At 46.9% G+C, this 27,395-nt stretch overlaps 1 protein-coding gene across 1 annotated transcript in view; it reads right to left on the bottom strand.

Moving 5' to 3' along the window:
- Positions 1-531: 531 nt before the first annotated feature.
- The window catches only part of LOC135698606 (ankyrin repeat domain-containing protein 50), a 49,342-nt gene continuing 22,478 nt past the window's right edge, over positions 532-27,395 (bottom strand). The window contains exons 2-8 of the mRNA XM_065218650.1: positions 21,700-26,085; positions 18,404-19,757; positions 18,035-18,340; positions 17,648-17,970; positions 3,063-3,252; positions 2,698-2,983; positions 532-2,632 (exon numbers count right to left, since the gene is read on the bottom strand). Coding sequence (XP_065074722.1) covers positions 2,443-2,632; positions 2,698-2,983; positions 3,063-3,252; positions 17,648-17,970; positions 18,035-18,340; positions 18,404-19,757; positions 21,700-25,536 — 6,486 coding nt within the window. The 5' untranslated portion in view covers positions 25,537-26,085 and the 3' untranslated portion in view covers positions 532-2,442. The remainder of the gene's footprint in view (positions 2,633-2,697; positions 2,984-3,062; positions 3,253-17,647; positions 17,971-18,034; positions 18,341-18,403; positions 19,758-21,699; positions 26,086-27,395) is intronic.

Genomic DNA, 27,395 nt, shown 5'->3' with positions numbered 1-27,395 from the left:
CCTTCACGAAGGCACACCCGAGACTTCTGCTACACTGTATTCTCAGCACTTCACCGGGCTTTAAACCCAACATGGTTCCAACAAAGTTTTGCACTTTTGCATAGTCCGGTTTTTTCGGCAACATCGCATAATCGAAGCGGAATGTGTTCGCGCGACGCGCCATCGTGGAGTCGTAGTACCCGGGAACACGCTACGGCTCGGCGATGGAAAAACGATGCGCGAAAAATGATATATAGCTTGAGATCGACTTCCAGAAATAGCGATAGCGTAAGTACGTCTGCTTGGCTCGGAAGTTGAGCGCTCACTGGACCCTTCGCAGACTACGAGGCTGGCGAAGTGTGGCCATGGATCGAGTAGAGTGGAGACGACTTCTTTGGACAGTCTGATTGGTAAGGTTAGTATATTCCACAAGGAAGTTGTCCTACGTAAAAAAAATCGAATCAATGGAATGGAATTTCGGATACTCGTTCGCCACGCGATGGAAACAGCCGGATCATTTGGAAATTGATTTCAGTTTTATATTCTCTAAAGTCTACTATAATTTTGTCCATGGTTTGCTTTTATTTTGCTGCAGTGGTTGCTCTTGACGATCACCACCACCAGAAAGTACGTTCGAGTTTGGGTAATGCGTGGTGAAAACGTGTGATTATCTCAATCAACGTAAAGTGGGTCGAAGGCGAAAAAATTGCATTATCAAAATAATAATTGTACAAATACCGTTTAATAAATACACAGTTTTACTTGATTGACACCCTTTCTCTTTCAGTTCGACTCGCTTAACTAAAAAAAATAATAATATTGTAATATTCTATCGTTGGAAATAAATAATGCTATATCGGACCGTATAAATAGGGCGAGCGTTTTCCCACTGGCACTAAAGAAAAAAACTACTTCCTACGGAGATTAATTTAGTTCATTTATCATACACACGTTCTTTGTGGAGAGGAGGACACCCAAATGAGAGAAAAGAGAATTGCTTTTTACAAAAACAAAAATTCCATAAACCTATAAAGTAAACGAACAAAAAAAAAACACGGGGACTAGAATTGGCAAACCTAACTCTTTCTCAAATGTTTCACTCTCTCTCTCTCTCTCCTTCTTTCTTGGTTTGTGTGTTTGTTTCAAATACGCAACTTATTTCAAGTGGGAGTGGAGTTCTTGCATTCATTATATATATATTATTTTTTATATATCTAAAATTAAATGCTTTTGCTTTTGTTCATTGTTGTTTTTTTAGGTTTCTGCTCCGTAAAATGTGATAAGCTTATATGCTTCATATTTTTGCTTCAAATACTTTTTGTTTTTAGTTTCTTTTAGGGATGTGTTAGACTGTATTAATTTTGATGTACTTACATGCTTTTGTTTTAAATTTTGATCGGTAAATATGTTTATTACTGAATAAGATTAGATTTTCATGCATTCATGTAACTGCACTTTATACGTGCGGTTATAAGATTGGTTTTGGAGAAGGGAGCGTAATAGTTTTCTGTTTGGTTTGGATAAAAATAGAACCTTTGCTGCAGAAGTAACTGGGAGTAGTACATATATCTATATTCTCCGGATGAGTGTTCCACCCTTTCGGGATCACCAGTTTAGGCCCGCTCCAATAATCTGATCAGTCGATCGGTAGTTCTATTAGTATGAGGTTCGGAATCGTTGCGGTAGATTTCGTACATGGCGCGAAACGAAAATAATTATGTTCAGATCAGTAACTGAGTAGCTGAATAAACTCAAAATTTTTGACGGCAGACAATCATGGTGCCATCTCGTAGCGAACACTCGAGGAAACAATTTTGAAACCAACAAGTTTGACAGTTTGAGATTTTTATATGGCTCTTAATAACACTTATGAACACACTTTCAAATCAGTCATCACAATGTTCGAAAACTCAACGAAAATTAAACTCAAAATGGCACTAACACAAGGAAACTAAAACATGAATTTGCTAACTGCGCCATCTACCATCCTCAGAGACCCCATCATTGCACTAACCACTAACAGGGAGTATTTGATTGGTTGACTGATATTAACCTATTCCTACTCTTCCTACAGAGTAAAAGAAGTGCGCTTCACAACAGTTTGGTGCATTGATTCTCATCCTAACAATTTTGCAGTTACCTACCAACATGTTTAGCATTTTAGTAAGTTTGGTATGTTTCTGAATACGTTCTGTAAGCCTATATGCTATCTCATCGCGAGCGGCGGACTCTGCACTGCACAGTTCCTACCAAACACTACCGAAAACCAAAGAAGAATACACGGCACATCTTTTCCACGCGAACTAGCGCAACTTTTGTTTGGTGCAAAATGTGTTCACTTTGTTAATACTTTTCACGCGCGCGCCCTCCGAAAATAACAGTGCACATGGCAATTACCTAGGGGCTTCCTAGGCAGTTGATTTTGGAAAGATTTCGAAAGGATACTCCCTGTTGTCGGCCTTATTACATCTGGCTCTCCTTCCGCCACTGGAACGTACCGGACTTGACGCCAATGCTGGACGAACCCTGGTTGCTTCCGCCGCTGGTCAGGATGTTGTTCGTCCGCCGGATCAACTGCGCCGCCGAATCGATCCGGTTGCGGATCAACCGCATGGCCGGATTCGTTGCAATGCCGCTGCGTTTCGATGATTTCCTGAAGACAAAAAAAAAGTTAAATTAAGAATCTTCCCCCAAACGAAACGTTACGACCGAACTCACCCTCCCTGCTGCTGTTCCTTCTGATTGTTGCCCAGGATGATGCGCATGTGGGTGTCCCGCGCGAAATGGTTGTCCGGCGGGTGCATGATGGTGCTGTTGTTCGACAGACTGATGTTCATCTCTTCGAACTGCTTGCCGAGCAGGGCCAACGACGAGGGCGGTTGGTTCTGACCGGGCGAGCTGATGTCACTGCTCGGCGAGTGCGGCGGAGTCGCGTAAAGCGGCGACATGCAGCCCAGGTCGAACATGTCCGCATCGGTCGGGTGATTCATTCGAATGTTTGAAGCTGCGTGGGGAAGGGGGAGAGGAACATGGTTGGTTACTAGAGTCACATTCAGCGGATATCTCCGGAACAGGCTGCTTACCAATATTCGTCTGGTACTCTTCTACGTTTGGCAGAATCTGGGAATGTTTCTTGCCACCGTACTTGCTGTTTGTGCCGCCAGCGGAAACCTGATGGTGCGGCTGGTGCTGCTGCTGTACAATGTGGTGCGATTTGGAATTGTGATGCCGGGAGTGTTTCTGCAGCTGCTGCGTGAAAGACATTGGCGCTTGCTGGAAAGGAAGGAAAAAGAATCATTGGTTAAAGAATCGTTATTTTCTGATGATTTGGCATTGTTCGTTGACTTGACATTTCAGTTTGACTAATTAGTTAACAATTCTGCAGGTCTTGAGAAAATTTAAACCTCAAAGCCTTCTTAGAAGTACCTACATTTTAAGGAGACAGCCCGGCAGTTTGGACAACCCGACTACAGTGTCTTCCGGAGTTCTGTTGGAGTCTTTTCCAGAGATCTGGTAGGTAGGGCATCTTCTAAAGACTACTAAGGCTCTTTACTTGAGGCCAGTCTGACCCTTTGCTTAGAACCTATAAGTGATTGGGTGACCAAACGGGTATCAAATCCGCCATGATTGCTGCCGAACGTGAACAGGATGCACTGAGGACGAGAGCCGAGACTTCCGAAAGGGCACTGATCGAGGCCAAAGAGAAAGCAACAACTGAAGAACAGGAGACGCCGAAGAGACTCCGAAATCCACTTTCGGAGAAGAGGAAAAGGAGTTGAACGACAAGGAAGGATGGCGTACCGTCAAGAAGCCGAAGGGGAAGTGGAACGGAAGGAAAAAGAAGAACAGAAGGAGAAACCCATGCCTCGTCGGCTGGGACGGGATTTGACAATAGAGCTTTTCACTCTTCTCAATGTTTTTCATGAATGCATTTCGAAAATTTGTGCGTGGTGTTTGAAGCAGTTGAGCAATGATGATTCGGAGTTTCTACCGCAGTATAGCACTTTGTACGTTAATTTTGCTGAACACAATAAAAACAACCATTAACAAACAACAACATCCATCGTCTAAAGTACGCATTTTTCAGCTTTCCTTTCGCAAATATAAACAATTAACAACGCCATTAGCGTCAACATTGATTCCGGCATCACTGCCAGTTAGGTTGCTGTGATCCTTCTGTCCTTTTTACTCCACATTTCCAATCAGCAACTGGCTCGGATTTGACAGCAAATTGGCTTGAAATCCCGTCCCAGCTCATCGGGAGCGAAGTAAGAGCACCGACAAACCGACATGACACTTAATTCTGAATTATGCCCAAAAATCGTAAACGGCCAATTTAAATGTGCAGTGATCCGAACTGTCAAAACCATAGGATTTTTTGATCTAGATAAAAATAATTTGTCCAGAATCGATCAGACACGAACACAACTTTTGCATGCGGGTTCATGGCTTAGCTAAATATTTTCCGTGAACACGGAGTCAGATGTCAGTAGTGTGCTTTGGTCACAAATTTTATTGTTTTTGCTATGGTCATTCATGTCGGTTTGACGGTGGAAAGAGCGCGACTCTGATCGTCAAAGCAAAGGACAAAACGGCGTACGCAGCAATCCTCCGTAAGGTTTGAGATGATCCGGAGTTGAAGGAACTAGGAGAGAACGTGGTGAAAACCAGGCGCACCCAGAAAGGCGAGATGCTCTTTGAGCTGAAGAAGGATCCTTCGATCAAGAGCTTAGCCTTCAAGGAGCTTGGCGAAGGGCCGAGCGTAAGAGCTCTATCCCAGGAGACAGTGGTCAAATGCTATGGCCCTTATTGCGAGTTTTACTTCACGGTGAAAACGACGTGAAGTGACCACTTCTCACTCACGGTGAAGTGATTGCCGTGTAAATCAAATGGGAATCACTTCACCGTGACTGATAAGTTGTCACTTCATCGTGAAGTGACATCGATAATAAGGGGCTATTTCTTTGAGTGTATCACTTCACCTTATATTAAAACACCTTGCTTTTTGTCGTGTCATTCGATTCTCGCTGAGTAGAAACAGTAAGCTCAGAAAGAAGAGAGAGTGAAGAAAACCACGAGACAAACTCCATGATTATTATCTTTAATAAACACGATTAAATAGTCGTTAACTGTTGTGTAATCAATTCTCGGCCGTAACAACATCACACAGAAGAGAAGCTGAGAAGTGCAGTGTGATCTGGGAGATGTCAATCCGGAGCTGTTTGAGATGGACTAAGTCAAGGTTGGATAGTCAGTGTGCTCGCTGAAAGCCACTCCTCGGGTTACCAAGCAACTGGCGCGATGCTTCAAGTGCATGGGATTCGGTCCCCAGGCGAGGAACTGCAATGGCCCTGACAGATGTAATCTGTGCAGGAAATGCGGAGAGAAGGGTCACATTGCAAGAGGCTGCACGAAGCAACCGAGCTGCATGCTCTGCAAAAAGAGGACGGAAACTGAAATCCAAGTAGTCGTTGGATTACCTGACCTGGTCATTCCTGTTATTTTTTCGCTGTCACTCCAATTCAAGAGCTCGAAGTGAGCAATTCAAGTTTGCTTTAATAAAACATTCATTTGTTCGTTAAGTCTCGGCCTGTTCATTATTACCCCGTCCTGGCCACGTAGTTCCTTTCAGGTTATGGGCTCGTCTACGAAGGAAGGCTCCGGAATTCTGCAGTTGAATGGAACGAACTTCAACTGTACCTGGATACGGCAGAAGTTTCAGACGTATTAACCAAGCCAGTTCCCGGTGAATCGGACCAGGGAAGGGCGAAGTTATTGCAGACAGATCGGAAAGCGAAGTCCTTGCTAGTTTGATTCCTTTCTGATGAATATCTAGGCATAATACGGGACAAGGAGACTACTCGAGAAATGTAGAAGGCACTAGAAGATACATATGCGGAGAAGTCTGTAGCAAGTCAGACTCTGTTGCAGAAGCAGTTGGCCAGGCTCCGTATGAAAGAAGGAACTTCGATGCGGCATCATTTTCAACAGTTCGACGATATCATACGCCAACTCGAAGCTCGAAGAGAACGACATGGTATCGCAATTATTTCTCACCCTTCCCGATGGCTCTAGAGAATATCAACGAGAACGACTTTCGAGATTCGAGCGAAGACAAGGCAGCAGCGTTTGTTGGAGGCAGAAATAAGAAGCAACGAAAGTTCAACGGAAAGTGTCATCGATGTGGTAAAACTGGCCACATGATGAAAGATTGTCGTGTCAAGAAAACCGATGGTAACGTCAACGCAGCGGTTGGAAGCAAAGCAGTTTCGTTCATGGTGAACCAGAAGCAACCGAAGGTGCAGAACAAGCGAACCATCTTCTACGTGGACTCCGGATGTAGCGACCATCTGGTTAACAGAATTGGTCTTATTACGGGTGTCACTACACGGTGATAAGGAAGTGATACTGCCGTACAAATCACCGTGACGACAAGTGACAAGTTTTCACCTTGAAGTGACACCCGTAATAAGCCCCAGTATGAGTCGGGAGGCGATCATGATTGTCTATGCTCCAAATGGCTACCGCTTATGGGACAGAAAAGCAAGAAAAGTATTCATCTCTCGTGACATCAAGTTCGATGAAGTTTCTTTACCATACGCAAATGAAGAAGATGAAGGCTCGAAGGTTCCCTTTCCCCGCCAGAGGGGGGCAATTCGTCGGTCGAACAAGAAGCACTAGCTGTTATCGAAAGCGAAACCGAAGATGAAGTCGATCCGGATACGCAAAGCACCGTTGATCTGGATGAAGAACCAACCGAAGAAGCTCCATCCGAAAACCACAACATAGAGGTGAGCACTATTCAGTGTCTGACACTAGGCGCAGTGAACGGGAGCGCAGGCTCCCAGGTAAGTTACTTGACTTCTTTGCTGGGCTTAGAGCAACATCTGCTGGTAAAATTTCAACTCTCCCAGATCCCCCGGAAAATCGACAGCTCTGGATGACCGCAGTTAGAGACTAGTTAAAATCTCTTGAGGAGAATAAGGTGTGGACGACGGTGGAATGCCCTGCCGGTGTCAAGCCCTTGCAGTCGAAGTGGGTCTTAAGCGTGAAAGAGGATGAAGAAGGAAACCATGTGCGATCCAAGGCAAGACTGGTAGTCAAAGGTTTCTTGCAGAAGGCTGGCCTGGACTACAACGAAGCATATGCGCCCGTTGCGAAGTTGACGACGATTTGAATTGTGCCGGCCGTAGGCGTACAAAGGGGATACCAGTTCCATCAGATGCACGTCAAGACGGCGTTCCTTCATGGTGAGCTGCAAGAGAGAATCTTCATGGCTATTCCGGCTGGCGTCAAGGCAGACCCTTGGCTGGTGTGCCAGCTACAGAAATCGTTGAATGGTCTGAAGCAGTCTCCTCGTTGTTGGAACGAAAAATTCAATCAAGCGCTGCTTAGGCTAGGTTTCACACGTTCCAAGATCGACTATTGTCTATACACCCGTATCAACAAGAGGGGGAAAGACGTTGTTTTCATCGTGCTGTATGTCGATGATCTCCTGATAGCAGGTATGCAGCTGACCACCATAATGAAGCTGAAACGCGAACTGTCGGCGATGTTTGAAATGATCGCTTGTGGAGAGTTGACTCATTTTCTTGGGATGAAGATACGGTACGATCAATAAAATGGTAGAATGATGCTGTTTCAAGAAACCAGCCTGGAAAAGATCTTGCAGAAGTTCGGCATGGCTGAGTGCAATGCAACAAGGACGCCAATGGAGAAAGGATTGAAATTAGATCGTCAAGTGGCCGAAGGTGTCCAAGAACCGTACCGTGAATTATTGGGAAGCCTGATGTACGTGATGATGTCCACAAGGCCGGACATTTGCTTTCCTATCGGATATCTGGCGAGATTCCAACTTCAACCTGGACAACAACATTGGACAGCTCTGAAACGGGTTGTACGATACTTAAAAGGATCAATGGAGTGTTGCTTGACGTTTACTCGAGACAATCAAGCGGCGCCACTCATCGGGTTTGCTGATTCAGACTGGGCCACCGATACTGACGACCGGAAATCAGTAAGCGGATTTGTTTTCCGTGTTTTCGGATGTACTGTTGCGTGGTCAAGCAAGAAGCAAACAACAGTTGCAACTTCTTCAAGCGAAGCTGAATATGTAGCGTTGAGTGCTGCAGCATCGGAAGCAATATGGCTAGTCGGTGTTCTAGACGATCTCGGTGAGCTGAACATTGAACCAATCACCATATACGAGGACAACCGTGGATGCATTGGTATGACCAAGAACTTGGAGAGTAAGAGAGTCAAACACATCGACATTAAACACCATTTTCTTCGTGATCATGTCGCTGCTGGTAAGCTATTGGTGGAGCTGATTGCCAGCAACAACCAGTTGACTGACTTCTTCACTAAATCGTTAGACATCGGACGATTTGAGGAACTTCAGACGATGCTGGGACTATCCAAGCGAGAGGGGGTGAAATCAAAGTAGTCGTTGGATTACCTGACCTGGTCACTCCTGTTATTTTTTCGCTGTCATTCCAATTCAAGAGCTCGATGTGAGCAATTCAAGTTTGCTTTAATAAAAGATTCTTTTGTTCGTTAAGTCTCGGCCAGTTCATTATTGCCCCGTCCTGTCCACGTAGTTCCTTCAGAAACCATCATACGACGGGAGGCTTCAAATACCCAGCATACAAAAAGGCGATAGCAGACCAGCAGTAATGGAGATAACCCAAATGTTATGTTATATCCGTAACCAAGGCCAACAAGTAAAACTAGTTGTTGTTAGGAGTTACTGTTTATTACGTCTAAATTGGTTGATGCTTGGAATACTAATGACAATCTTTCTGCTATCATTCAGGCAGGCCTACTACATCTCCCCCTTTAGAAAATATCAAAGCAAGAGAGCCATCGTGGAATTCTTGATTCACGTACGGAACGTCGTAGGAATTCTCTAACTGGTTCAGATGGCACGGGTATTTGTGCGGACTGCACTTCTGCATTTCGAACAGCAGCTTCATGAATGACCATCGGATTTGTGCCGGATGTACTTGCTACTGGATCATTAGTTTCGAGTCTAGATCATTTGGTACAGCTATGGTATCTTTAACCTCATCGAGCAGGATTTCTGATGGTATCAGCTGCGTCGATTGCTCTGGGACATCAGAATTGTGACGAGGGCACATTTGGTTGACATGCGACCTCAGCAGCTTCGATCTGCCGACGATTGAACTGCTCGTTTGGTTTGTGGTTCTTGGCATCTTGAGTAACAGGAACAGGTTTCTTCAACAAGTCCAAACTGGTCTTCCGAGAAATGCTTCTGCTGGAGACATCGATTGTGGTGTGTTTCGGTTCGGAATTGAGCGATACACCGAAAGGAATGTCTGCAGGTGCTCCAGTATGGCCTTCTTGAGGCCACGCTTGAGTGAATCAACGAACCGCTCCGCTTGGCCATTGGACTGCGGATGGTAAGGAGCAGTGCGGAGATGGGTAATGTCATTTGCGCGGCAATACTGTTGAAATTGCTCGCTGGTGAATTGCGTTCGAAACCAACGTGTCCGGGTTGCCATAGCGAGCAAACGTTTCACGAAGCATATTTAGGGGTTGCAGTTGTGGTGATAGATTCCGAAAAATGTCGGGCCACATGGAGAATGCATCCACTATGACGAAATAGTAGTATCCATCAATTGAACCAGGAAAATCAATATGGACACGATGCCATGGCTTGTCCCGGAGAGGCCACTATTCCACGGTTACTTTCGTCGGGGACTTCGCTGCTTCAGCGCATGCAGTGCACTGACGGACAAACTGCACCACATCTTCAACAGTGGATGTAACTGCAGGCCAGACTTCATCCAGTTCATTCCTGGGGAGCGGATGGCAATCACATTCCAGCACGTTGGATAATTATGATCGCCACATACACGGACTGATACGTTGTCCAACTTGCGTACGACGACTATTGATGCTGCCCAATCCGAGAATTGAACTGGAGAAATGATATCGTTGTTCTGGAGCCTTTCAAGTTCTGCGTCCACCTTTGGGGAGATGAAAATGCGACCAGTCTTGATAACATTTCCTGTGATCTCAGACTGGAACTCGGCGAGAAGGTTGAGGTTGCCAACAGAAGATGTGACTGCAGATTATTCCGTCTGTTGATTGAGTTGGTGACTGTCCGATGCTGATCCAAGTCTCTTCTGGGATGATTGTGATGTCGGACGCTGAGTTGTATTGAAGTTTGGCTGCTGCACCATTAGGCTCGACCGGGATGAACTTCCTATGTATATGCTTTTCGTCTTCACGTTCTCACTGTGTTTCGTCTGCTTGAACGGTTTCGAAGGTGCCGGTTTGTTCCTGGAACAGTACCCTTCCATGTGTCCTTTTTGCTTGCATCTGGAACAGGTGTGCTAAGTGAACGGATATTCACGAACAAAGTGATGGTCGCCATACTTTCAACGTGGCGTTTTCGGCACTTTTTGGTTTTTCTTAAGAGGAGGATTATTCTGATTGCGAGATACAAAGTTGACGGTGCGTGCTTCTTTGGTCTCAACCATCAGAATTACCTTGCTGGCGGCTTCTCCCAAATCGTTGAATGCGGTTTTGTCGGCTTCCAGCTCCGAGATCAATCTGGCTCGTATGTCCGCATCCCGTGGTGATTGGAGTCCACAAACGGAGAGCTTTGAATTGGTCCGGTATGAGCTTGGACAGCTGAAACTCTTCACAGTGTTTGTTCACCATGGCAGCCTACGATGTGAAGTCATACGCGTCACTTTTACATACTGGAGACACTGGTAACGGGAATGAAAAACCGACTTCTGTCGACCGAACAGTTTCTTCAGTATTGCGACGGTCTCGTCAAGAGTGTGACCCCGGGGGTGCTTGGGAAGAATGGTGTTGACATACTTCTCGTGCAAAGGCGTGCTTAGCTTGCGAAGAAGCGATCTCACACGGGGGGCGTCATCCAGGGATTGGTCTTCTTTTGGAAAAACATCCTCGTACCTCACATATCAGCCAGCGAAGAAAACTCCTCCGTCCGGATCGTACTGGAAATCCTGGATCCCGCTTGCCAAGGACTCAATAAACTTCTCACTGCCAGCAATCGGATTTCCCCGATTTTCAAGGTCAACAAGTAAACTAGTTATTAGGACCCAGTGTTGGAAAAGTTCGCGATATTTCACGAAGTTCTCCAAGGGAAACGTTCGCGAGTCATAGTGATTTTTTGCGAACTTTTCCATCACTGTTAGGACCTACTGTTTATTATGTCTAATACCCCGTTTGATTATTGAAAACAGTTTGAATGAAGAAAAGAGTCCTACTGCTGTCATGATTACCTGAGATTTGTCAAATATTTACACCGATTGCATCGAAGAATATATTCTGCCTTGCAATGAACACTCATACATAGTATTTCCAGTGAAAACTAGATGTATGAGTGCTCATTGCAAGACAGTGTATATCACGTGATATACGCTGCAATGTGAACGAGGTATAACTTGGTTGGTGGTTGGGATACTAATGACAATCTTTTTACTATCATAGGCAGAAACTACTGCACCAAATAAACCTCAATCATTGCGACACTGTACAGCAACTGTTGTGGCAGTCTACAACTGAAACAAAGGGCGACGTTGCAATCATTGCGGAACCGTATCGAGTCGCTCCCAATACCGGTAACAAGGTGGCGGATAGAGCTGGGATGGCTGCAATATAAGTTATGGGTAGATACCCCATTCAAGAAGAAGTGATTGCGAGTTCATACGAAGGTTTCGTGATCGTCAAAATTAACGGAATCTTCATAGGCAGTTGCTACGCACCCCCTAGATAGACGGTGAAGCAGTTCCACGAGATGCTGGATGGACTTACCGAAGAGCTGATCGGACGAAGACCGGTAGTCATCGGAGGTGCTCTGGCAAAGCTGGAAGTTAGGCGGTCCAACGAAGGCACCAGCAGCACTTTTCGCAGAGATGGCCCGATGGAATCCATTATCGACGTCACTTTCTGCAGTCCGTCGCTGGTGACAAACATGAATTGGAGAGAGTGCGAAGATACCCTTCCATAGCGACAATCAAGCGATCCAACACGGTATCGGCTAACGGAATACTGTGGCAGTACGGAGGACGAGAACTTGCAACCGGAAGTGGAAGACGAAAGCTTTCGATAAGGATGTTTTCGTAGCGAATCATAGCTCACTGATGCAAATGGGGAATGTTTTCTGATGTTAGTTTGTGTAGTAGATAGAGTTAGTGTGAAATAGAAATGAGTAGAATCAAGTGAGCGTGAAATTCTATCCGCCAGACTATAAATATAGCGACTATAGTTCGGGAATTTTGATACAGCTCGTTGACGGCATTCTTATGACGGACTGTGGAGAGACCGGTGACCAGCAAAGGACCACCAGCAGAAGGGATAGTGGCACTAACGGACCAACAGGGAAAGCAGCAGATTCGTGGAACCGTGACTGAGGCTAGAAACCTCGGTCCAGTCACGACAGTTCGCAGGAGTGAGATTTTATTTGCCAGAAATCGGCGATTTAAATCATTGTTTACAAAAGCAGTTTCCCTCTAATGAAATGTTGGCATCGAACTCAAGAGGAAATGGCTGAGGAATGTTCAATGATCATTTATGGACATTCACAACTTATCGTGGAGTTACTAGAAATGCTCTCAGAACTTTTATAAGTTGTTGAAAAGACTTCAATTAATTTTCAAAGAAGATTTCGTGGTCGTGGTCGTGCGGTTTGCTCGTTCAGGCGTCACAAGACTGTGAGTGCCACGAAGTGAGGGTTCAATCCCAGCTCCAGCAGGTGGAGCTTTTCGCAAGGCGTTAATTTCCTTACTGGTCTGTACAACCTCTGGTTGAAAACGGTAGTGAGCGCTCAACTTCCGAGCTGAACAGATGTATTTTTGCTACAGTTCTGTGGAAGTCGAACACAAGCTAATTACCAGTGCCAACTGTGTTTTTTTTTTTTCTCTTTCTGCGCATCGCTGAGCCGTTACGTGTCGCTGCGCGTCCAAACGACTTCGCGATGGGCCGTCGAGAAAACACCTTTCGCATAGATTTTGCGAACGTGCCGAAGAAACCGGACAATGCCAAAGTTCACAAATTCTGTGCGACCATATTGGGTCTGAAGCAAGGTGAAGTGCTACGGATTCAGAACAGCAGAACCCTCGGAGTTTCTTTCGTGAAAGTCGTCGACCTAGCGTTGGCGCAACGAATCTGTGAGGAACACGACAACAAACACGAAATTACAGTCGACGGGAAAAAATATCCGTTGAAAATCACACTGGAGGAGGGAGCAGTGGAGGTGAGGCTCTACGATTTATCCGAGGACGTGTCGGATCAAAAAATCACTGATTTTCTAGGAAGATACGGTGACGTAATCGCAATACGAGAACAACGATGCGGAACCGATATCGATTTCCCTGACATTTCGACCGGCGTTCGTGTAGCAAAAATGACGGTGAAACGAAACATCGAGTCGTGGGTCACGATCGACGGCGAAGTGACGAATGTATCGTATTTCGGGCAGCTACAAACATGCCGACACTGCCGCGAATACATGCACATCGGGGCTACTTGCGTGCAAAATAAAAAACTGCTCGTGCAAAAATCATACGCCGATGCCGCAAAGCAGACGCCGTCGCAAAAAACGAGTCCAGTCGACTATAGTGCGAACCAAACCAACACAAACTCAAACCAAGCCGCTCCCATTGCGAACCTAACTAAAACGACCTCGAACCAAGCTTCCCGGCCTCGGTTCGAACCAATCTCGGCCAAAGCTGTTACCATGCCACCACCGAAACAAATTCCCCAACGTCAACAACAGAAGCTGTTACCACCAGTTCTGACCGAACAGAATTTCCCCACGTTAGCCCCTACCTCGGCTTCGATTCCCCCATCGGACAGCGGGTCGTTGACTCCCTATACAAGTCAACAACCCCCCGCTAGCGGCGGAGTGGATCGCAAAACTGCTAGTGGTAAGTCCGATGGAAACGAAACAGATTCGTCTGTAGGGTCATCCAGCTCCAGAAGACACCTCCGCACTCGACCACCAGGCAAGAAGTCTCGCGTGGATGACGACTGCGACGACAAGCGAGATGGGAGTAACCAACCGTCCTAATGGCTGAGGTCTCCAGTTACAACCTCGCCACCATCAACATCAACAATATTACGAATGCAACGAAGATTGACGCTCTTCGAACCTTTGTACGAACACTGGAACTGGATATCGTTTTCCTCCAGGAGGTGGAGAATGAGCAACTCTCTATCCCTGGCTTCAACGTTATCTGCAATGTGGACCAAGCAAGGCGGGGAACGGCAATCGCGCTGAAAGACCACATACAATTCTCGCATGTGTAGAAGAGCCTGGATGGTCGTCTCATCGCTTTGAGGGTGCAAAACACGACGCTCTGCAACGTATATGCGCCATCGGGGACAGTTGTTCGTGCGGAAAGAGAAAGATTTTTCAACGGCACGATCGCGTACTACCTTCGGTACAACACTCAAAACGTCATCCTCGCTGGAGATTTTAACTGCGTGCTACGTCCGAGCGACTCAACGAGTTCCAACACAAGCCCGGCTCTCCAAGCGACCGTACGGCAGCTACAGTTTCACGATCTGTGGCTGAAATTGTACCCCACAACCCCCGCACCCACGTACATCACACACAATGCGACATCCAGGCTCGACCGCATGTATGTCAGCGATGGGCTTTGCGAGCATCTGCGGAGTGCTGCTACGCACGTATGCTTATTCACGGATCACAAAGCGCTAACAGCGCGCATTTGCCTTCCCCACCTTGGACGCGAACAAGGACGCGGTTACTGGTCCTTCCGCCCTCACCTCTTAACCGCCGAGAACTTATAGGAATTCCAAGTGCGATGGCAGTTTTGGACCCGCCAACGGAGAAATTTCCCCAGCTGGATGACATGGTGGCTCTCATGCGCGAAGCCAAAAATAAAATCTTTTTTTCCGATGGAAGTCAAGTGAAGTTTTCAGGACTTTCAACGCAGAACAACAACGACTCTACGAGCAATTACGACTCGCATATGATGGCTATTACCAGAATCCCACCATGCTGGTGACCATCAACCGCGTAAAAGCACAAATGCTCACGTTGCAGCGGCAATTTGCGCAAAACTTCATCCGCATCAACGAGACGTTTATAGCCGGCGAGAGCATATCCACTTTCCAGTTGGGTGATAGACGACGTAAAAAACAACCATAACAGGACTGCAGACCGAACGAGGAGAGCAAATACAAGGCTCTCTGGAGATCGAGCAACACATGTTTCGATACTTCAGGGACCTGTATGCGGCGGAAGAGACGAGGCAGGTGGGGGAAGAAATGTTCGAAACTGAGAGAGCCGTACCCGAGAACGACGAAGCCAACACAGCTCTAATGGCAGAGATCAGCATTGACGAGTTGAAAAACTACATCCGAACGTCGCAAAAACGTAAATCACCGGGGATCGATGGTTTGCCGGTAGAGTTCTACCTAAGAACTTTCGACGTCATCTATCGAGAGCTCTACTTCGTTATTAATGAAGCTATGACGAATGAGCTCCCATCTGAATTCGCCGATGGCACTATTGTGTTGGTTAAAAAGCGAGGTGGGGATGGGACAGCAAGAGCATATCGTCCGATCAGCCTGCTCAACGTCGATTTTAAAATCCTCTCCCGCGTGATGAAGGCCCGCCTGGAACGAGTACTGCGGATCCATCGAGTCCTGAGCGCCTCTCAAAAATGCGCAAATACCGACCGTTCTATTTTCCAAGCTACACTCTCGCTCAAAGATCGTATTGCGCAGCTAATCGCGAGGAAGCAGAATGGGAAGTTGATCTCGTTCGATCTTGACCACGCGTTCGATCGGGTCTCTCATGAGTTCCTGCATCGGACCTTGCTCTCTCTGGGCTTCGACCAGGGTTTCGTCTGTTGGCTCTCTCGAGTCGCTGCTGCCTCTTCATCACGGCTGCTAGTGAATGGGTGCCTCTCAGAGCCGTTCCATATAGAACGGTCCGTACGTCAGGGAGAACCGATGTCGATGCTGCTGTTCGTGCTCTTTCTTCATCCCCTCCTCACACGGGTGGAGCGTGTATGCGCTGGTGACCTTTGTGTTGCGTATGCTGATAACATCACGGTGATTGCCACCTCAAAACACACGATCGACCGTATTTATCAGCTGTTTGGTAGCTTCGAAATCGTATCCGGGGCAAAGCTAAATCGACTGAAAACAGTGGCGATCGATGTTGGTTTTATCAATGAAGATCCACTGACGATACCAGGGCTGCAGACAAAGGAGAATGTCAAGGTACTGGGCGTTATTTTCACCAACTCAGTGCGGCTGATGGTTAAACTAAACTGGGACGCTTTAGTATCGAGGATCTCGCAACTCATATGGTTGCATAACATGCGCTCCCTTTCCCTGCAGCAGAAAGTGCTACTGCTGAACATCTTCATTACAGCGAAGGTGTGGTAGCTCTCGTCTGTTATTCCACCGCAATGTGCTCACACGGCGAAGTTGACATCAACGATGGGGACTTTCCTTTTTCGTGGGCTACCCGCACGAGTCCCAATGCAGCAGTTGGCGCGCAGCAGAGAGCAGGGTGGATTGAAACTGCAACTGCCGGCGATCAAATGCAAAGCACTTCTAGTCAATCGTCACCTGCAGGAGATCGTTTCCCTTCCCTATTATCAGTCCCTTCTAGCCCAAAATATTCCTCCCCCCGCCGATCTTCCTTGCCTAAAACTTCTCTCACAGCAAATTCCCTTATTTCCACACCACATCCAACAAAACCCCTCCAGCGATCAAATCCATCGTTTCTACTTGGAACACACTGAGCTACCCAGAGTGGAACGAAATCATCCAGACATCAATTGGAAAAAGATCTGGATGAACATATCATCGAGAAGGCTATCGTCGAGCCAGCGTACTGATCTCTACCTGCTAGTGAACGAGAAGACGCGAGCACCGTAGACTGATGAACGTCATCGGCCGTGCAAACGACCAAAACTGTCAGCACTGTGCGGTAGGAATCGAGACTTTGCAACATAAGTTTTGCGAATGCCCTCGAGTTGCTGCAGCTTGGGCACACATCCAGCGAAAATTGACGACGACACTCGGCGGCTGGCAGAGGCTGAGCTTCGACGATCTTGTACGGCCAATCTTGGGTAACATGACAACAGCGAGAAGAAATCAAATTTTAAAAACGTTCATTAAGTACATCAACTTTGTCAATGTGAATATTAATAATAGAATAGATGTAGGCGAGCTAGATTTCATTTTGACTCTAGAAGATTGATATGTTTTTTAAATACCTATCTTGAATATGTTATTTAAGACCTAAATAAACAATATTTTACAAAAAAAAAAGAAAAAAAACGGTGGCAATTGTCTTTTAATTTACAGGGCAATATTTTACTAGCTAACTGCAATAGCACTCAAGAATTTCCCAAGAAACGTTGAGTAGTACCTGACGAAAACAGGATTTTTTAGGTTTGCAAATATGCTTGAAGAAATTTGAAATATTCCCAAGATTTAGATGATGCTTCAAAAGAGACTTCATCCGTGGTTAACAGAAAACTTAACATATTTCAGCCATATCTCCGAAATTACGAATCCGCTTCTGTTACTATTCAATGACTGACGATCTTTGAAACCCTTACACCCTTTTTGAGCGGGCAATGATTTTCAATTCCCGGCAACCCCACCTTACCTCGTTACTGCTACCGGTCGACTGACTAGAGATGACACTTTTTCGCTTGTGCAGGCTACTGTTGTCCGAATGCATCGTATTTTCGTAGAAGTTACTATTCTGCGTCGAGCTCGTCGTTGCATTCAGGGACGGCGAGTTGTTGTTGTTGTTGTTGTTATTATTATTGTTGTTGCTGTTACTGTTGCTCGGTATCAGCAGGTTCGGATTCGGGAAGGGACCCGAAGGCGACGGGTTGTGTATCGAGGACGACGGTGGCAGCTCATCCGGCGATTTGAAGTTCAAACTCTGGTGCTGCTGCCCCATCTTGCCGCCGTCGAGGTCGTCTGAAATGGAGCAAATATTTCATAGAAAAAGGGGTTTATCAAACTTGAGTCAGAGGCAACCTACTTTTGGTATAATTCTCCAGTATCCTAAGAACGTTGTTTCGATTCGATTTCGCTGCCAGCTTTATTGGCGTTCGACCGCAGTGGTCCGATTTGTAAGGATTCGCGCCGTATTTGAGCAAATAGGTGACACACTTCTCGTGTCCTTCCTGGGCGGAGATGCCCAGTGCGGTGGCACCCTGCTTGCAGGCATGATCCGGAATGGCTCCGTAGTACAGCAGCAGCTGCATCACCTCATGATTGCCCTGCCAAGCGCAGGAATGCAGCGGTGTTCGCGATTCGAGATCCATTGCGTTGACGTCGGCGTTACCTGAAATTAGCACACATGAATAAGGCTGATCCTTTCTCTAAAAAAGATATGCACCGATCTTACCTAACGTGATCAACAATTTCACCATCTCGGCATGGCCTTGCCACGATGCCACGTGCAGCGCCGTCCGCCCTTCGCTGTCCGGAATGTTAACGTCTACGTTCGAGTACTCCAGAAGGAACTTCACCACCTTTAGCTTATTCTCTAGCGCCAGAATGTACAGCGTCGTGCGGGAGTCGGCATCCTTGGAGTTGACATCGCATCCAAACTTTAACAACGTCTGAACGCACTCGAAGTGCCCCTCCAGGCAAGCCAACCGGAAGGCCGTCTTTCCGTCGTGAGCTCGTTGATCGATACAAGGCCGATGAATGTTCAGTATTGCCTCCAGCACGGAGTTGTGTCCTTCCTGAGCCGCCAGGTGCAAAGCTGCCTTACCTTCGTTGTCACATTCGTCGATCTTGGCTCCCGATTCCAACAGTTGAATACAAATGTCCGCGTATCCTTCGAAAGCCGCGTAGTGTAACGGTGTCCAGCCAGCATTGTCCCGATGTGTCTCGTCCAGTCCCCGATCCAATAGCTGCCTTACCGTTTCCAGATTACCCTGTGCTGCTGCCACGCTAAGAACCGTACGGCCTTCCGAGTCCATACAGTCGATTCCACAGCCCCAGAATAGCAACAGCTTCACAACGTTAGCGTGCCCCGAAGTACAAGCCGCCCACAGTGGCGTTCTACCCATATGATCCGCCATATCCGGATCTGCTCCATTCTCCAGCAGCAACTCACAAATCTCCGAATTGCCTTCGAACGAACTCACCAACAACGGAGACATCCCCTCGTTATCCGTCTGATCCGTATTCGCTCCGTACTCCAGCAGCGTCGAGATCACCTTGCTGTACCCGGAACTTCCGCACAAAGCCGCCACACAGAGGGCATTCCTTCCGTCCAAATCCGTATGGTTCACATCCGCTCCGTTCTCCAACAAGATCTCCACGATATCGTAGTGTCCCATGTAGGAAGCCGCAATCAGCGAGGTCCGACCCTGCTTATCGATCGAGTTCACGTTCGCTCCGGCTTCGATCAGAATCTTGACGATGTCCTCGTTTCCACTCCAGGCAGCCGCCCGCAGTGCCGTTCGGCCTTCCTTATCCGCGCGGTCTATGGCACAGGCACCGCTTTCGATCAGCAGTTTCACCACATCCGTGTGGCCTCCCCAGGAAGCCGACCGGAGCGGTGTCCACCCGTCCCGGTCCGCGTGGTTGACGTCGATCTTGCGGAACCGTCCGGTGCCGTCGTTCAGCGGCTGCTTGTAGTACAGCAGCAGCTTGACGATTTCGATGTGACCGTTGCGGGCGGCAATGTTCAGCGCCGTTTGCCCGTTGAGGTCTTCGATTTCCAAGTCGATCGGATCCTTGCAAGCCTGTGGGGCGAGAGAAAGGGGAATTGCGTGATTGGTTAGCGGTTTTGAACTGACATGGGGTCCCAAGGTTTTCGCGTATCTTTTATGGTACTGTGAACCTTCGTAGAAGTCCTATTTACGACCTGCGCGACTTCCGGAAATGGAATATTAGCCCGAAGGTCATCAAGTTAAATACCGTAGATTTTAATGTTAGCTGTAAGTTCAGACAGGTTCTAGCAGACGATCTTCTTCAGGACTTCTAGGTGATTTTTGAGATCCAATGGCCATTCTTAGCGATCAACCGATCGTGACCAAAACCAATACTGCACAGCTCCATCAAAGTATCTTTCCGGCAGTGTTCAGCAAACGAACCAGGGGCATGATCAAAGGCAAAGGTCATAATCGAAAGAGTGGCAACATGATCCTCTAGAGATTTTCAATTACTTGTTCAAAACTTAGTCGATGAATGATCATGTAGCATGCTCGACAGATTCTCGAAACAGTCAAACAGGAACGGCAAAGTGTTCATGGTGCATTTTTTTCCGAGAAACTCTTACTCCTTAAATATTATGGACTTGTGCTTAGAAGGTCCTATGGACTGTCTATCGAGGGCCTTTTAAGTCTTCAATATGCGCCTTTGGGCAACTTTTTGAAGACTTCTGAACTTGTTCTAGTAGACCTTTAAACGTGATCTAAATTTTGTCTAGATATCTTAGAAAGTGTCTGGACTGGTCCAAGAACTTCTACAAAGTGTCTCTTGAAGGTATTCGAACTGATTGTAGAAATTCTAAGGCCTTCACGTTTGTCTACATTAGTGAATGTACAATTCTAATCTTGACCTATAATTCCTCTTGATAGGCCCTGGAGTATTTCAGAGATTAAATTTTGCAATTTTGTATTGCTTTATGCTTCTAATCTTCAGCACTAGTTTATCCTAGTAGTTCTCTGGGCTGGCTTGCAAAGAATACCAGAGTTGCAATTTCTCAAATTGACTCTGACTATGATTACTCTGGTTTCATCCAACTAAAATTGCCTTTGAAGACCCTTGAAAGCTTCAGGGCTAACACTGAAATACTTGTCCAGTTAAGTTCTCTAGAGCCTCTGGATTAGCCATTAAAGTTCTATGGATTCCTTACCTTGGCTTTGAAGTGCACTGGATTGTACTTTAAAGGCCTCAGAACCGACCCTTGAATGCCTTTGGAAAAATGTTTGAAGACCTATGAACCTGCCCTAGGTTTCCTAAACGTACCCAAGATTTCCTATGAACTTTCACTTAAACTCGGAATTTATGACAAAAGGCAAAGGTCAAACGAAAAAAGTTAGAAGGACTAAAGCTCGACTGAAACTTAAAGCGGGAAAAGGCCAAATGGACGGAAAGTTTAAATGGAAAAAAGGTCGAAAAAGACAACAACTGAACTTGTTCTTGAAGACCTTCAATCGTTCCCCAGGTTTCTTCTAGAATACCCTAGAAAGTCTGTGGACTCTTGAAACGTAAAATTCTGAACTTCTAACCCTGAAGTCCTCTGGATAAGCCCTTAAAAGTGTTTCAATTTTCCAATGATTGAAAACCTTGCTTCGATTCTTCAGGAACAGCTTGTGAAGAATCCCAAACTTTAAATTACTCAACTTGATTCAGAGTCTGATTACTCTGGATTGCTCCATATGGAATTATCTTTAAAGACTAACTATTTAAACCATCAGAACTAACTCAGCAATACCTTTGAAGTGAAGTTCTCCAGAGCATTTGGATTGATTTTTTAGATCCAATGGACATTCTTAGCGATCAACCGATTGAAACCTAGAAACCTTGCGATCTTGTCCTGGAAGCCGTCTGATCTTCGACTCGGTCGAAATCCTTAGCATGCCTATAAACTTCTTCTAAAAGCTTGAATTCTTCTAGAGATTCACTGCTACATAGAAGACCCGAGACCCTAACGCCAAATAACCAAATAAAAATACTCACATTCAGCGCCCGCTCCAGCAGCGTGTGGTTCCCCTCGTTCGCCAGTATGTGAATCAACGCCTTGCCCTTGTGCAGCTCCGCGTCGAACATATCGTACTGCACCCGGTCGTTCTGGATGTCCGACTTGGAGTCCCCAATCCCACTTCCCTCGCCGCCACCGACGCCACTCTCGCACCGTTCCATCGCCACTTCATGGTGACCGCCGACGCCAACCGCAACCCCATCGTAACGGTCCACCCCGATGCCAATGATTCCGAGGGGACCCCCGCCGGCTGCCAAACCACCCATTTCCGCACCCGAATACTGCTGTTGTTGCTGCAAGTTCAGGTTGATCGACTTCTGCAGCTCCTGCTGGCAACTCTTCTCGCTCGAGATCAACAGCTCGGCCAGCTCGGAATCGATGTTCTGCGAGCGATCCGACAGTACCGGGGAGTTCATGGCAGACGATTCGCACGACAGGACCGTATCGGCGTTGTTGATTCCGGTTTCGATGAGCAGCTTGAGCACTTTGCAATCCGTCGGTAAGTTCGGTTTGAAGAAATCGTTCAGGAAACCGATGAACTCTTCGTTCAGTTCAGCGTTCAGGTAGCGTTCGAGCATGAGGCGGGTTTTCGAGGCCAGATTGACGTCGTTCTTGCATTCGTCCTCACAGAGGGCACAGCAGTTCAGCAGGTTGGTGTAGAAGCAGTCGCTCAGGTTGGATTTCGTTTCCAGCAGGATCAGCAGGAGATCGAGGTTGATGTTTTTGTTGGTTAGGTATTCGCCGGTTTTGATCAGATGGTACAGGTAGAGGCGAAGTTTGTTCGGACAGAGCTGATCGGCAACCATGGTGTAGTACATGGAGACCATGACGTGGCCTTCGTTCAGGTCGCAGAGGAATTTTTTGGTGGAGAACTTGACGTCGATGAGCCAGTCGCAGAAGGAATTGTGGAAGATTTTCAACGCGTAAGGATTGCGAGGACTATACTCGACGATGTTTCGCATGAGATCTAGGCGTTTTTCGAATTCTTCCATTTCGAGGGCGTAGTTGTGGGTTCGGAGACAGTTGAAGAGGAAATACTTGTCGACGTAGTTGTTGCACACGAGGAGGATGTTCAGGATCGGTCGGATTTTGTTGTACTGCTTTTTGTTGAAGGACTTTTGGCAGATGTACAGGTACAGCCCATTCAGGGTGCACGGGATGAGTTTGATCTCCCGGAAGGTGAAGAAGTTCTCCTTGATCCCGGTGAGGACTTTGTACAGGTAGAGGAGACAACCGTTGGATTTGATGTAGAGCTGATTCAGGCTTTCGATAATATCTTTGGTCAGATTGATGCCACGGAAATCCGTATTCAGTCTATTGATGATGTACTGCTGGACGTCCTTGACGACGTGACTCTTGCGCAGGTCGTCCAGAGTGAGCCGTTTGAAGCCAGTGAACAGTTTGGTAATGTTTTTGTTCTGCTTCTTGGCCGTACAAACCATGAACAGCCACTTGGGCATCAGGTGGATGTGGTTCGACAGGAGTTCGGCAATGTTCCGACTCTTGGTGACCTGTTTACCTTTGAGCGTGGAAATGAGGTTCCCGTCCTGGATGTAGTTCTCATCGATGGAATCGATCAGCAGCAGTAGCGCATTTTTGGGAGGACATAGTTCCAACAGGGGGAAAAGGATTGCTTTCTTGAAACAGTCGTCCGGATTCTTCTCGATGCTGTCGACCGTGATGGACTCGAAGATGTCCGGATTGCTGAGCAGCATTTCGTAGTACCCGTCGGCGATGACTTGCCGGCAGTTTTTGGACTTAGGTAATGGAGGCGGAATGTTATTGGCACCGTCCGCGGTGATGGTTTCCTCCGGGGCTGAAGGCCTTGGTGGTTCTTCCGGCTTCGCCGGTTCAGCGTCTTCTTGCTCTTTGATTTCCGCGGTGACATCTTCGTTGATTTCCTCGTCCAGTTTGATGTCGGACAAGTCGGCGATTCCCTCACCTCCTCCGTCCATGATCTCGTCCTCATCCGCTTCGGATTTTTGTGTCTCTTTCGGGACGGTGGTTTTGGTCGGTGATCGGATACTACTACCGATGGCGACCGGGATCTTAGAAATCTTCGATCGACCAGGACTCATCGACTTGTCCTTCTTCATTTCTTCCTCGGTAGGTAGACTCTTCTGCAGCGGGGGATGGGTAGTGTACGGATAGTTGGTTGACTCTTTGTCCCGGCTCAAGCTCTCCACCGGTTCCGACTGCTGTCGGCAGATCTTCTTTTTCGAACAGAACTCCGCTACCCGTTCGTTGATTTTGATCTCCGTGAGGATGATGTCCTCCAGCTCTTTATCGAACTCAGCGACGACATCCTTTGTCTCAGCTTTGGCTGCACCTTCCGGAGGTTTTTGATCCGCCTCCGGCAAGGCTTCGTTGCTGCTAATCTTGGCCTGGGGTTCAACTTCACCACTCGTGAGATCATTCGAAGTTGCTGTCACGTTTGTGCTGGCGTTTGCACCAGCTAGACAGATAAAGCTTGAGTGGCTCAAGATTTGCAGGATGATACTGCGGATGAACATACTCAGGCTGTGACACTCGGGGTTTTGGGAATTTACGAAGTAACAAGCCAGCAATCTTCGGTTGAGCATCCCTTTGGTGCCGGAAGTGCCCTCGATGATGTCGTTACAGATCGAGGTCTTGCCGGAACCGTTGGATCCTAGGACTAAATATCCCAGGGAAGGTAGATCCGACCCGCGGTTCGATTGTTGATGGGTAGAGGATGCCCGCGGGAAGAATCCAGACGTCGACGGTGGCACACATTCTCCTGGTTCTGCTCCCGGTGGTATCGGTACCGGCTTCTTCGAAGCTCGTTGCTCCAAGCACATGGCTATCTTCTTGAGGACCCATTCTCGGTTCAGATAGGCGTTGATTTCCGAACTAAGGTTCGGATCGTACACTCTTGCATTTCGGTTGACGTTTGCTTGAGTGGATCCACCGCCATTGACCAGCTGGTTGTTGCCCGCCGGAGGTTTCTGACTCAGAGGAGGATTCAACAAAACCGGTGGAAGATCTACGTCTAGTTGTTCGTTGTCTTCCTGGCTTCTCTCTGCGGACCGATGCCGGTGAAGATTCGTTAACATCTCTAGCTTTTCGTTACACCTTGCTTCTAGCTCGTCCAGTGATTCGTTGATGTCCACGTCCAAGTTCTTATCCTCCTCCTCATTCGCCAAGCTTTTGTACCCTAGCAACGAGTGGTCAATATCCTCCTCGTGGGCATCTTCGCCGGTAGTCCCATTCAACGATTCACTCAGCACATTTTGCTGTACCAGATTGACAAAATGTTCCTTCCGAGCAAGGTAGGAGAAGTTCGAGCTCTGGTACTCTTTGTGCAGTTCGATCTTTTTGTGCATTTGGGACGTATCCTTGAGGAAGTCTCGTATTCTGCGGTCCTCCAACTCGGCGTTGATAATCTTCACGTCCCGATCCGAGCTGTTGTTTAGATTATCGTCGAGGGCACGCGTCGATCGTCGATCACCCCCGCCGGTGGGTGCTTTGGGGGTCGCCCCTTGCGGTTTCGGGCGATCCGATTTCTTCAACGGAGTCGCGTACAGACTGTCTTTGCTGTCCATGGCCAAATTGTTCTGTATCTTGTTGTTATTTTCCGGCTGCTGTACTACCGGTTGGTCAGTCGAAAATCCCCCGGAGGCGCATTCGTCATCCACCCCGCCTCCACCACTGGCACTGCCTCCTCCTTCCTCATCAGTGTCACCGTTCCGCATCTGCTGCTGTTGCTCCCGACACGGTAGGTTTTCGTAGATGTCATCCGCGTTCATTTTACCGTTGGCTATTTTCTCATTCACCGACGACGACGAAGAAGCCATTATGCTCCAGTATTTATTAGTATTTCTTAATTGATTCTCCAAACTCGATCCATTTAATAAAAATGCGCACTCGCGCTTGCCCGCTTAGTCATAATTTTCTTCCTATCCGCAGTGGACCGTTGCCGCCGTTGCTCGCAAAAAACGCACCAGTAGCAGCTCCATCATGTTCCGTCCGTCCGTGCGTCCGCCTTTTGCCCCCTTTTCCCCCCAAACCAAACACCGTTTTGTCGTAATTTACTTTTTTCCCCTGACTTGTGCACCAGCAAATTATGAACGTTCACACACTTGTAGTACACTACTGACTCTCGACGAATGGTTGCAAATGTTACTTAAGTCTCACGCTTTATTCATGACGACAACGGCGAGGTGCTGTCGCATGTCGCGCGCATCTTCCTCTGGAGGATTTCGGCGTTTTTCGGGTCGGCGCAATTTCTGTGTGTGTATTTTCAAGCAGCAAACTAAACTAGATCCAAAAGTGCCATGTGCCACAACAGCACTAGTTTTGGTCGATTTGGCGCTGCAGAAGTTGCCTCTCGGTTTTGGTCGATTCTAAAAATAAACAAGAAGAAAACGTAAAGATACGATTAGTATAAGTGTGAAACTCATTGGTTGGAGTCAATGGTACCACCACGATGATGGGGGTCTCAGTTCAGTACATAGTCAAAAGAAGAGACAACAGGGAAGTCGAGCTGCGTTACATCATATTTTATTATATTATATGGGTTCTCAATGTTGTTTAAATTTCAGTTGAACGAAACTACGCCAATAAATGCGCTCTAGGCCGCCAATGACTCCACTTTGAGTGCGCCAACATGTGGGTTGTTTTAGTTGCGGGTAGTGCCGATGATTTGCCAACACCATGCTTTAACGCCACTATGACTCCGATGCTGGTAGTGGGAGGTAAATCTATACACAATGAATGCCATATTGCTGCTGGTGCTGCTTGCTAGAGAAGTCGGTCGAGTGCGCTATTTTGTGGTTTGGTTCTTATTAGCGGATTGGTAGCATATTGCGCACAGCAACGGCGACAGGCGCCACAAGTGTGGGACTCTCTAGGTTTTATGTGCCATTTCGGCGTAATTTGTTTAGATTTCATTGGAAATATCCCATATCGGATCCAGACAATGGGCTACTGTTTGACTTATGCAAAATATGACATAAGTCTACCTTCCATTCATGACATTTATTGAATATTGCAGGGTGGCCACTCGCACTCTATCTCAATTTTGAAATTCCAGGGTGTCGAACCAAAAAATACAGGTACAGTACCTATCCATTTTTGGCAAGACTCATCAGCTTTCCTCAGATATGAACTAGTGTTTTCTGGACATTTTGTCATTAAATAGCACATGGACCTCTAACTCGATTTACTCCATGATACGAGAAGAGGTCTTTGACATCGACATTTTCTCACCCTTAGAAGTTCCTTTGTAACTGTTTCCGAATTCCACGCTAGGGGCAGAAATTCACTCAGCTCTCCTACATCTTTTGCATATGAAACACTTGTCTTTAATCCCATTATAATTTTCTTTTTTCTTTGAGCATGTTGAGACCTAGCTTCGCAAGAAAATTATTCCGGATTATCCGCTTAACCAATTGCTAATTTTCATTTTCATTTTCATTTTGCAGCGTTTGGTGGGGCAATGGGAGCGCAAGTCAATCCAAAGCCGAGGATAAAGGAAGGGTAATGGCTGAATAGTCTATGCGGACCACTTGAACGCCCATGGGAAAAGGAAGGGATTGAAGAGGTCGTTTATAGGGGGGTTTTGAAGAAATGACACATAGTACTAGATTTGTGTTGCAAAATGTAAAGAAACTGAAAATCCATCTCCCACTGATTCACCCTTTCACATATATAC

Source organism: Ochlerotatus camptorhynchus, unplaced genomic scaffold, assembly GCF_037179485.1.
Source record: "Ochlerotatus camptorhynchus isolate MF236.1 unplaced genomic scaffold, CSIRO-AGI_Acam_v1.1 ptg000091l, whole genome shotgun sequence".
Lineage (NCBI taxonomy): Eukaryota > Metazoa > Arthropoda > Insecta > Diptera > Culicidae > Ochlerotatus > Ochlerotatus camptorhynchus.
This window is presented reverse-complemented; position numbering and strand designations above follow the sequence as displayed.